Source organism: Molossus molossus, unplaced genomic scaffold (genome assembly GCF_014108415.1).
Source record: "Molossus molossus isolate mMolMol1 unplaced genomic scaffold, mMolMol1.p scaffold_m16_p_6, whole genome shotgun sequence".
In the NCBI taxonomy this organism is placed as follows: Eukaryota; Metazoa; Chordata; class Mammalia; order Chiroptera; family Molossidae; genus Molossus; species Molossus molossus.
In genome coordinates this window covers 61,980,929-61,992,967 of record NW_023425399.1, presented here as the reverse complement: position 1 = coordinate 61,992,967, position 12,039 = coordinate 61,980,929, and the positions used below count along the sequence as shown (strand labels likewise).

Genomic DNA, 12,039 nt, shown 5'->3' with positions numbered 1-12,039 from the left:
AGCTGTCCCCTTGTTGGCAGTATACACAGAGGGGCCAAAAGTTCACCCTTGTTGATTGGTTTCTTAATGCCAGCTTAAGAGTTATTTTAAAAAGTCACTAGTCGCCCTGGCCGGTTTGGCTCAACAGTTAGAGCGTCGGCCTGCGGCCCAGAGAGACCTGGGTTTGGTTGCCGCTAAGGGCATGTACCTCGGTTGCAGTTTGTCCCGGCCCTGGTTAGGTCGTGTGGGTGGTAACCACTCGATGTGTCCCTTTCACGTCGATGTTTCTCTCTCTCTCACTTCCACGCTATCTGAACAAAATATCAAAGAATGTCCTTGAATGAGGATTAAAAAAAAAAGTAGTCATCTAAAAAATAATAATCTTAATTGAAAAATGGGCAAGGGACTTGAATAGACGTTTCTCAAAAAAAGATACACAAATAGCCCATAAGCACATGAAAAGATGCTTAACATCACAAATTATCAGGGAAATGTAAATCAAAACCACAATGTGATAACTCCTTATACCCACTAAAATGGCAATTGTTGGTGAGAGTGTAGAGAAATTAGAACCCCAGTGCATTGCTGGGGGAAATGTAAAATGGTGCAGCTGCTGTGGAAACAGCATAGTGGTTCCTCAAATGTTAAATATAGAATCACCATGTGATCCAGCAATTCCACTTCCAGGTATAAACCCAAAAGAATTAAAAGCAGGGTTTGGAATAGATTGTATGCCCATGCTCATATTATTATTATTTACATTAGCCAAAAATAAAAGCAACACAAGCGTCCATCAACAGATGAATGAATAAACAAAATGTGTTCTGTTCATGCAATGGAATATTATTCAACCTTAAAAAGGATGGGACCTCTGACATATGCTATGACATGAATGATCCTTGAGGACATTATGCTGAGTGAAATAAGCCAGTCACAGAAAGGACAAATACTGTATGGTCCCACTTATATGAGGTACCTAGAGAAGTCAAACTTATAGAGACAGAAAGTAGAATGGTGGTTATCAAGGGCTGGGCTGGGATGAGGAATGAGGATACTAAGTTTTAGTTTGGAAAGATGAAAAAGTTCTGGAGATAGATGGCTTTGGTGGTTGCACAACAATGTGAATGTACTTTGTACCACTGAATCGTACACATAAAATGATTAAGATGGTAAGTTTTACATTATGCTTATTTTACCACAATAAAAAAAAGTAGTTTAGGAATTTGGCAAGACTAATAATACCTAAGGGCCTCCCACTCCCTCCCTAAATTCTCATAGACCCAACTGATGGATGGTAAGCTTCCCCAAAACTTCCTGGTCTGTTTTTCTCTGCTGAGAAACGCTTCAGCTCAAGATCATCATTCACCTGAGTCGACTGCAGTTCAGCCAGGTCCTCATTTCAGAGCTCAAGACCCCTGCCCTTTTGTTCTTAAAAAGCACCATGTGAACACCAGATGCTTCCGTGCTGGGTATGGCATCTTTCTAGAACAACCTGAGCCTGACAGCTTTGCCCACCTCCCCTCACCAAGCCTGTTTCTTTTCTGATCTGAGAAGCTCCTGGGCAGTTCCTGAATTGATATTGGTATTGGAGGAAACAAACACATCTTTTCAGGGACTGAGACTCATGACTTCTTGAATGGCCAGAAATGAAGTGGTCGCAGTTGGTGTTTTTAAGTTCCCAAATTACAGATAGCAAAGCAAGTTGTGAGGGATGGGAGGATGGGGAGGTGGAGGCTGGGTTGGTGTGTAAGTAAACAGATCTGCCACTTGAGCCGTTCTGGGTCTACTCAGGGAGCAAGTGGAGGAGCAGTTAGCAAGCTGCCAGCTGGTGAGCTCCAAGTGGAGTAGTGTGCTCCTAGCGGGTCCTCTCTCCTGCCCATGACATTTCAGAGATTTGAACCTGGGTACTGGGCCGGTTTTACTCAGACCTTGTGGAGCTGGGTAGGGGAGCAGGGACAGCAGCAATGGTTTGATAAATGTGCTGATCATGATGATGTTTGCTAGCAGTTAAGGGGCTACTTCCTGGGTGTGAGAGCTCATATGTTACAATTAAATCATATTAACTTCTCATCTCAGAGTTAGAGTATAAGAACCCTTTTAGGGGAAAAAAAACGTTGGAACTTCCAATTCCTGGTAGTTTACTATGAAAATACATAATGCCAAAAATGCTGAATTAACTAAATGTGTCTTATTCATCCTGACATGCATTTGAAAGATAGTGGCACAAAAAGCGTGGCATGTGCCATTTAGTTTCCCTGTGGAGAGCTGTACATGCATGTGATCCCACGCCCTGGTCCGCCACTCTGAGCAACCTCTCCTCACAGTGGTCTGGGTGCCCTGAGTGGGAACCACCTTAATCTGCTCATTTCTTGTAGCAGTTATGCAAGTAAGTATAATGATCCCCATTTTATATATAACAACTCTAAAACATAAAGAAAGAAATAGCTTGCCCCAGGTCACCAGCTGCTAAGTGATAGTTACTGCTGAAAGCTCCGGCCTGGTGAATGGCTCTCAGGACCTGGCTGGAACCATCTTTCTGTGCTGTTGAGCACATCCCTAATGCGCCTGTGCAGGTGTTCCTGGTCCGTTTCCTCACCTGAGCTTTCAGGCAGCAGCTCGCTGCTGACCACAGGCTGCTGAGCAGTTTCTCCTGTGTGCCCCCAGAGCCTTTGTAGGAAACCATAGGTCCCCAAATGCATTGGGATCCAGGACAGTGAGTCCTCTGCCTTCATCCCACCCTGCGGCTCTCCATTTGATCTCATCATCTACACGTTGCAGTGTTAGCAAAGGAACCCTTCTCTCCCATGAATTACAACTCTGGGCTCGTTTAATGAACACAGCAACAAGTGAGTGAGCCTTGAGCTCTCCTTGGAGAAGTAGAGGGCAGGCACCTGGAAGGCCCTCTCCTCCACTGCTCTCGCTCGCTGAGATGGCTGAGCATTTAACTCAGAGGTGGGGAACGTTTTTTCTGCCGAGGGCTATTTGGATGTTTATAACATCATTGTCAGGCCATACAAAATTATCAACATAAAAATTAGCCTGCTATATTTGGTCAAACATTTAATTAACTCACCCCTAATGTGATAGCTGGAACTGCTTCTCTTTGGTGAGGCGCGTGATGTTAGATGGTATTGATGATGTTACTACTTGAAACTGCTTTTCCAGGTTTGCATCAGTCAGTCTGGAGCACAGTCGACTCCTTGCAACGATAAATTTTGAAAAAAACTGCCCATTGTTCTGAACACAGATGCATATTTTAATGCATGTCTCCTCAAAGTGGGAAATTCATCATTGCTTATGGAACGTTTATAGAACTCAAGCAGTGGGAGGTTGCTGTACCTAGCTTTCAGCTCATTATTGCTTTGCCTCTGAATGATTCTGTGTTGTAGGTTATCAGGCACATCAGCTGGTTCCACATTGAACAGTGTAGCAAAGATGTTTGATTCCATTTGTTTACTTTTCACATCCTTGAATCTTTCATTAAATGCCTCATTTAGTTTTGCGCACTCACCAGAATATTCAAGTGTCTCAGAAAGCTTTTGTCCTTCCAGAGTGGGGAAATTTCTTTGGAGTTGCACGTTCCACAGCCTTAATTTAGCTTCAAATGATTTCACATTTGAAAGCAGGGAGCTGAGAAGCTGGTTGGGGCCCTGCAGCTTGACATTCAGTTTTGAGAGGTACTTGGTAATGTCCATGGTGAATGCTAAATCACACAGCCACTTGCTATCATTGAGTTCCCTGACAGGTTTTCCCTTCATCTCCATGAACTGCTTGACTTCATTCCGCAGTTCATAAAACCTCATGAGCATGTTCCCACCACTCAGCTACTGGACTTTGCAGTGATAAATAAGATCACTGTACTCAGAATCAAGATCACTCAGTAACTCTTTAAACTGCTGGCTGTTAAACCCTTTTGACAAAATTTATGCATGACACTGTTGTTGACATTACATTGTTGAGCTGCAACGACTGTGCACAGAAACTTTCTTGGTGTATGATGCAGTGGCATAGAATTAAATCACTTGCATCAAAACAGACGATTCAGTTCTTTCTTGACAAATGCAATTAACCCTTTTTGCAGTCCAACCATGGCTGGAGCTCCATCTTTAGTAAGGCCACTTCACTTTTCAAATGTTAGCTCAAGTTTTTCAATTGATAAAACAAGTCTCTCAAACAATTCCTCACCTCTTATAGTGCCATGCATGGCTTCCAGTGACAGCAGTTCCTCTCATATGTCAAACTCTGCAGTTATTCCACGAATGAAAATGACCAGTTGGGCAGTATTTGGTATGTCCTTTGTTGCGTCATGAGCCAGAGAGAAAAATTGGAAATCTTCAGAATCCTTCAGTGTTTTTCCAGTATTTTGTGCTAAATCAGTAATCCGATCTAAGCTGGTTCTCTGAGACAAACTAACCCTCTGAAACAATTTTGCTTTGTCTGATGCTAACAACTCTGCAGCAACCACCATGCGCTCTTTCACAGACTCTCCCCTCTACATGAGGCCTCGGCTTCTCTGTGATTAACTCACTCACTACATAACTCATCTGAATAATGTTGTCTCTCTCACAATGAGGCCTAGTGAGACTGGCTTATGATTCCAAACTCGGCTGAAGAGCATTGATTCTATCCAGGCTCATTTGGCCTCCCAATTCATTGCGTTTAGTGTGTTTTGAACTATAATGATGCTCCAGATTGGCTTTTTCATTACTGCTAACACATCGCCACAAACTAGGCACACAGGTTTGCCTTTGACTCAACAAAATAATCATCATTTACCCATTTCTCTTGGAAAGATCAACACTCGGCATCTTTTTTCTTTGTAGTTGCCATTTGTAAGTTGTCACACAACTCAAGTTTTAATAACTGTCCAGTGTGTATGTGTCGCCACTGACAAGATTATTTTGCTTTGATCACTGTTCTAATTCTGCATCTTGGATTTAGAACATATCCAATGTTCGTATCATCGACTCTTGAGTTCTTTTCTATGTACTGTAATTTCCTTAATCTTCATCTGAGATTCAGTTTTTTGAGGATTGTGGATGTGTGGGTAAAGGTTGGATTGGAGTTACTGTCTTTGTCAACAAAGAAGTTGACAACATCATCATCAGTCGTTAGAAGCATGGTCAGTGTCTTGAGGAATCATCTCTTCACATCTCAGCTCATCACAGGATGGCCATAGTTTCTCCATAGTATGTTAACACTTCTGCAACGTGTACACCCCCAGCCTGCCTGATGCTGACTGATCTCTGAGTCTCCAAAATACAGGCAGATGGGCCTCGGGCAGTGTGGAAAAGTGTATGTGTCTGTCCCATCATGTACTCTTATGTGTCCTGTAATGGACATTCATTGCTTGTCCCTCAAAATTTATGTTATTGTTATGATTCACTTAATATAAATTCATTTTGCTATGAAAAAAGATCCTAGATTTATTGAATTTTGAGTCCCACCTGCAGTTTCCTTGGCAGGGCCAGACCAAATGATTTTGTGGTCTTTATGTGGCCTGCAGGCCAGACGTTCCCCACCACTGGTTTAACTGAACAGCAGCCACAGCAACATTTTGTTGAATAAAAATGGAAATGAAAATGACTTTGAGCTTTGGATTTCTGATTTTAGAAAACAAGTGCATGCCTGCCCAAAGCACCCTGTGCCTGCAAATCTGCTGCACCTCATGGATCCCTGGGCAGGGTCCATGGGCTGTCCACCTGAACACTGAGCCTCAGCTGTCACCACCACTATAGCATTGATCAGATTTGAGACATGCTTCTAGCATAGCCAGCGCCTGTTAGCCCAGCTGGCTTTACAGCCCCCTGTGTGGGAGGGGGAATAGTAGAGAGAGAGATGGTCCCCATACCCAGGGGAGGCAGGCTTGCAGGTATCTATGACTTAGGTCAAACACTGGACAGTGGCAAGTATGGTCAAGAACCCAGCTTTTTATGTAAACTCTGAGTCCTCTAGGCCATGAGCATTTATATGGCTGACAGCGTCTGGCCACCCTACTAATAGGTTTTCTAGCCACAAACCCAGAGAACCCTGTTCCAGGGTCTGTGTCAGTGTTATAAAGCAGACTCAGCAGGAGTGGAGCCACAGCTATCTTGCACTCATTAAATGGTTTAAAGCTATAAAGCAGGAAGTTTATTAAGAGCCCACGAAACCTCCAAACCCCAAGGCCAGCAGCACAAATGGATGACTGGTGTGCCTGCTGACTTCGGAGGCTCTGCTCCTGCCTTCCTTCAGGCCTCCTCCTCCATGCTCGCCTTTACTAGACAGCGCTCTTTCTCATCCACAGCAACTGGATGCTAGCCTTCAAAAAAATTGTGTATCTTGTCTCCTAATTGTTTTTAATGCAAAATATCTAATTGTGGTAAAATACACAACATAAAATGTACCATATTAACCATTTTTAGGTGTATAGTTTAGTGGTATTAAGTATATTCATGTTATTATACAACCATCACCATCATCCATCCACAGAATTTTTCATCTTCTCAAACTGAAACTCTGTGCTCATTAAACTCTAACTTCCCGTTTCCCCTCCCCAAGCCCATGAACCGCCATTGTACTTTCTATCCCTATAAATTTGACCCTCCAGCCCCTCATGTAAATGGAACCACACAGTATTTGTCATTTTGGATCTGGCTTATTTCACGTAGCTAACATCCTCAAGGTTCATCCATGTTGTAGCAGGTGTTAGAATTTTCTTCTCTAGTTTGAATAGTATTTCATTGGATGGGTATACCACATTTTGTTTATCCATTCATCTGTCAATGTACATTGAGTTGTTTCCATGTATTATCTATTGTGAATAATAGCTGTGAACATGGATGAAAAAATATCTCTTTGAGACCCCAAGGTCAACTCTGTGGGGTATAAATCAGAAGTGGAATTATTGGATTTTATGGTAATTCTTTTTTTTTTCCCCTCCTTTTTTTTATTCCTCACCTGAGGGTATTTTTCTGTTTATCATTAGATTGAGTGGGAGGGGGGGAGAGAGAGAGAGAGAAACATCAATGTGATAGACACACATCGACTGGTTGCCTCCCACATGACCCAACCAGGGCCAGGAATGAACTGCAACTGAGGTATGTGCCCTTGACTGGAATCGAACCCCAGATGCTTTCATCCACTGGCCGACACTCTAATCACTGATTCAAACCAGCCAGGGCTCATAGAGTAACTCTTTTCCATAGCAGCTGCAACATTTTCCATTCCCATCAGCAATATGTGCACAAGGGTTCCATTTTCTTCACATCTATGTTAACACTGTTATTTTCTATTTTTTTAATAGTAGCCATCCTAATGGGTATGAGGTGATACAGATCTTTCTCTTTGAAAGTGTCTAGCTCATGTGTTCTTAAAATGTAATATAATTCTAAAGAGAGTCCATATCTCTGTATGAAATATTTAGGTACATTTCTAATGTCGGTCGAACACATGGACACTGTGCGTGACACACACACACACATGTGCACACACCCCATCTGTACCTTGTAGTATGGCTCCAGGTGCTCCTTGGGGACTCAGGTCACAAGTCATGGTGCTCAGGTGCTTTATCCACCCCCACTGTGGTGATCCCCATTGCAGAAAGCACGTGTACACTGCAGTCTCGTGAAGACAGGTCTTTCCTTGTGTTTGTCTTTTGACTGCAGAACCATGACCATGCCTGCATAGCCTGTCGAATCATCCACCGGTCAGATGAGCACCACCCTCCTCTCCTGCCCCCCAAGGCTGACCTGACCGTTGGCCTGCATGGTGAGTGGGTGAGCCAGCGCTGTGAGGTGCGGCCTGAAGTTCTCTTCCTCACACGCCACTTCATCTTCCACGACAACAATAATACCTGGGAAGGGCATTACTACCACTACTCTGACCCTGTCTGCAAGCATCCCACCTTCACCATCTATGCCAAGGGCCGTTACAGCCGGGGTGTGCACTCCTCCAGGGTCATGGGAGGAACTGAGTTTGTGTTCAAAGGTAAGTCTGCTGCCTCAAATCCCAATGTAAGGGCCCAGTGGGTGAGGGACTTGAGCAGTTTTATGACTTTTGTTGAGGCAGACCCTGAGGAAAATGTGTTGGAGAAGAGATTAGGGAATACTGCCCCAAGGTCATCATTTACAATTGCCTCTGAGTTTCTCTTTGCCAGCCTAAGTGGGCAGCTCAGTCTGCAGGCCATGGTGCCAGAGAACCCACTCCTCTGTGCACCGTGTCAGAAGTGGCCCAGGAGTATGTTACTGGGACTGAAATCTCAAGTCTCTGTATTTCCTTTCTTATGTGCAACTCATGGCACATTCTGACCGACTCCTGTGATAACAGCATACTCACAGCATGCACTGTGTTTTCTTTAGCGAGCCATAAAGAGCAGGTGTTAGTTACACTTTAGGGCCTCAGAGCTGTGATTCCAGCACCGAGTTTGGCTTGCATGGGGAATTTGTCATGTGTTTGGAGGTGGGAGGTTTGGAATACGTAATAAGCAATAAAGGTAAGGAGTGAGATTTGCTGGGCTATTATCAGGAAGGGAAGTCCTTTGGTCTCTATGTCTAGATTTTTTTTTTTAAGCTTGTACATCTTTGTAACGTGGTGTCAGCCCTGTCATGGCAGAGGGATGGCCTGGACGCTAGCTATGACCACTCTCAGGACAGCATTCTATGGATGGTTCAGTCTATTTACTATAGACTATTTCTGATAACCCAGACAAGTCCTGGGGCATCTTAGCCCTCTTCTTAAGAGAGGAAGATTTGCTCCAAGAAGAATGGACTTTTGATAGTTGTAGCCAAGAGAATGGCCACATCTGTCTAATTCAGCCCCAAAGCTCTCTTGGTATACACAGAATGTAGTTTCCTGGGGGGCCTTCGAAAGAAATCCTCTTTAAGTTCTGGGATTTGTATTTAACATATTTATTCATTATTCTTGCTTGTAGCCTACTTTATTATAGTTGCTCGATTTATGGGCCAGAATTAATTTGTAAGACTTCTAACTAGTATAAGTGTTTGACACCAAATCTATTTAAAAACCTTAAAACTTTTTCATAAAAAACAAAAAATAAACCCACAAAATCCAATTTTATTGAATATTTTGTCAATCCCAAAGAGTCAGTGTCCCCAAAGACAATTGCAATCAATTACAGTCTGGGCTCAGCATTTGTACGCTAAATGTAGGTTTTTATGATCAACACAAGTTTGATGATTGTCATTCAGAGCAACACATTGATCTTTCCACCTGACACTGCTTTTCCACCGGCTGTGTCAGATGGGCGGTATCAGGGCTGGCTGGAGATCGGAAAGCTGTGTGGAGGTGCGGTGCTGCCCAGGGCTCTCTGCACACTCACTCCCTGGAGTCACAGGCCTGTTCTCTCTTCTTTGCAGTGAATCACATGAAGGTCACCCCCATGGATGCGGCCACTGCCTCGCTCCTCAATGTCTTCAATGGGAATGAATGTGGGGCTGAGGGCTCCTGGCAGGTGGGCGTCCAGCAGGATGTGACGCATACCAATGGCTGTGTGGCACTGGGAATCAAACTACCTCACACGGAATACGAGATCTTCAAAATGGAGCAGGATGCCCGTGGCCGCTATCTGCTGTTCAATGGCCAGAGGCCCAGTGACGGGTCCAGTCCAGACAGGCCTGAGAAGAGAGCCACGTCCTACCAGATGCCCTTGGTCCAGTGCGCTTCCTCTGTGCCCCGACCCGAGGACTTCTCTGAGGACCGCAGGGCTCACCAGTACGGGAGCCGGGCGCCTCGGAGCAGCACCTGTCCCCACTTCCTTGCTGTGCTTGCCTGCCTTTTGACTTTCCTGCACTGGAATATCTTCAGATAGAAATTGTTTTAAAGTTATATTTTTCCAACGCCGGTTTCCTTACAATTTACAGTTTTTTTTCTTACAAAAAGAGAGGACACTGCTTTGGATGCACTTGAGTGCCTGAGAACTGTCATGCCTGTGCCTTTTCTCCCGGCTCGCCCCCGCTCTCCCAGCCTGAGTCTTGAGCAGCACTGTTTGAAGTTTCTGCTTTGAACTCTGTCCAGTCAGATCCCTGGCCTGGGCGCCATCACAATAGTAATTGCACTTTAAGACCACAGAGAGTTTGGGCTAGGATGTTTGATAGAGGGAGCGGGGTGAGAGCTAGGCCCTCTTCTTTTCTTCCTCTTAATTGTTATTAGCTTTCTGAGGTGAACTTAGAAGAAATGAATAACAAGCTACAGCTTTTTATTGTGATTGCTTCCTGCCCTCCTTTGAAACTCTTTTCTCTTCAGGTTTCACAACCTGGAATCCAGTGCAGTTTTGTTGGTTTGGGACTGCAGTCCAGACACCTTTTATTAATAAAGAAGAGACTTGGGTGTAGATATGTACATAGAAAAAGACACACAATTTAGCTTAACCACCTTGACAGCCTTTATGCACAAAAGGAGAGAATCCAAACTTTCAAATGTTGAGTGGAAAAATACCTGTAATTAAACTTTCAATGTAATTTAAACTATTGTTGTTTTAGCTTGTTGGGAAAAGAGATGGTGGTTAGATGCTGGTTTCTGGGTGGTTCAGGAAAACTTGCTGCTTTCCTACCTGCTAAGAAGACAAGGGCAGCTGAGCAAGTATCAAAGGCGGTCCTGTTCTCAGACAGACAGGAACTTGGGATGGTGACAGTGTGTTAAGTGGCACATGAATGATCAAGTGCCTGTTGGTTCCACAGTTTCTTCTTCATGGTACCCTCATCTTAGCTCACACTGTACCTAGTCAGGGTGAGCAGACAGTGCTTCACTCTGGTGTCTCTGTTACCTTCCGAGATGCGCATTCGGAGACCACACTGCTGTTTAAGGGCTGGACTGATCAAAGAGAGTGCATTCGGAGCTTCCAAGCCAGGTGCTCCATTGGGCCCTTGATTTGTGTGAAAGCCAGGCTTTGTGTATAGTCTCCTTACCACGGGACATGCCGACTTGACTCAGCTTCTGACCTGCCATTGCCTTGGCTCCGTCACGACAGATTCTCAGGTCACCTTATACTGACTCTGTGAGCTGCTTTCTCACAGCCAACGGGAGGGCGCATGAATTATGGCTGCCCATTACTTTGGATTATTACAAATGGTGCTATTTGAACACGAAGTGTTACTTCCAGGAGAGACTGGTGGAGGGAAATGATGAGCCACTGAAATCCTGGATGTAGTAGCTAAAAGTGAATATGGAAACCATGATCAAGGTCAAGAGTCATACTTGTATTTAAGAAACAAGTTTATGAAATGCTAGAGCATTTGATGTGGTGTTAAGTTACAAGGATGGCATGGAGTACCAAAGTTCTTTATCTTTAGGTTCTATTTTAAGTTGTGCGTACTAAGGGGGTTAGTTCAAATGAAAAGACTAACTTAATATCTGCCAAGTTTAATAAACAAAGATGTCAAAAATACTCCCAGAAAATACATTTTACCTGTGGATCTATTTAATTAATACTTAGTGCTATCTTTAAAGGATATAATAAAATTATGTGAAAAACTATTCACTGCTAAAGAATACCTCAGTGATTTACTATAAAAGTGGTAGATTCATAGCCGCTTAATTCACAGATACTCGCCTAGACTCATCTATTTACACTTTTTAAAAGTGCTTTACATATACACACATATATACATATACCCAATATAACATGCACACCATATATAAATATAGATTGATCATTTAGGGATAACGTAAGTGGTCATATCACTCCCTAATGCAAAGAATGACCAATATATTGTATTCCCAACTTAGTGACAGATTTATACCTGTTGTTCGCTATATGTCAATCGTGTTAACACAAATAAGTGTCTCTGAAAGTAAGCCCCCATATATCCCATGAAGATCTTTCCAAGTGATTTCCTGTCATCTTGAAGAAACATAGTGATCTATCTCTAAAAGCCATTCAGGTTTAAGAGTCAGAAATTTCAACTTAAGACCAAGATGCTATCTCTGAGGAAGGTATGACTGAGTCTAGAATATTCTATAGCAATCTTAAAATACACCATAATAATGCACTCAGGTGCTGGCAAATCTACTCCTAAGTAACAGGTGGTTCTACTTGTAAACACAAGGTTTGGGGAATGTAGT

At 43.4% G+C, this 12,039-nt stretch overlaps 1 protein-coding gene across 1 annotated transcript in view; it reads left to right on the top strand.

Annotated features, from left to right (window-relative positions):
• Positions 1-11,404, top strand: part of APCDD1 (APC down-regulated 1) — a 38,625-nt gene extending 27,221 nt beyond the window's left edge. Inside the window, exons 4-5 of the mRNA XM_036244942.1 lie at positions 7,626-7,947; positions 9,336-11,404. Coding sequence (XP_036100835.1) covers positions 7,626-7,947; positions 9,336-9,787 — 774 coding nt within the window. The 3' untranslated portion in view covers positions 9,788-11,404. The remainder of the gene's footprint in view (positions 1-7,625; positions 7,948-9,335) is intronic.
• The last annotated feature ends 635 nt before the right edge of the window (positions 11,405-12,039 follow it).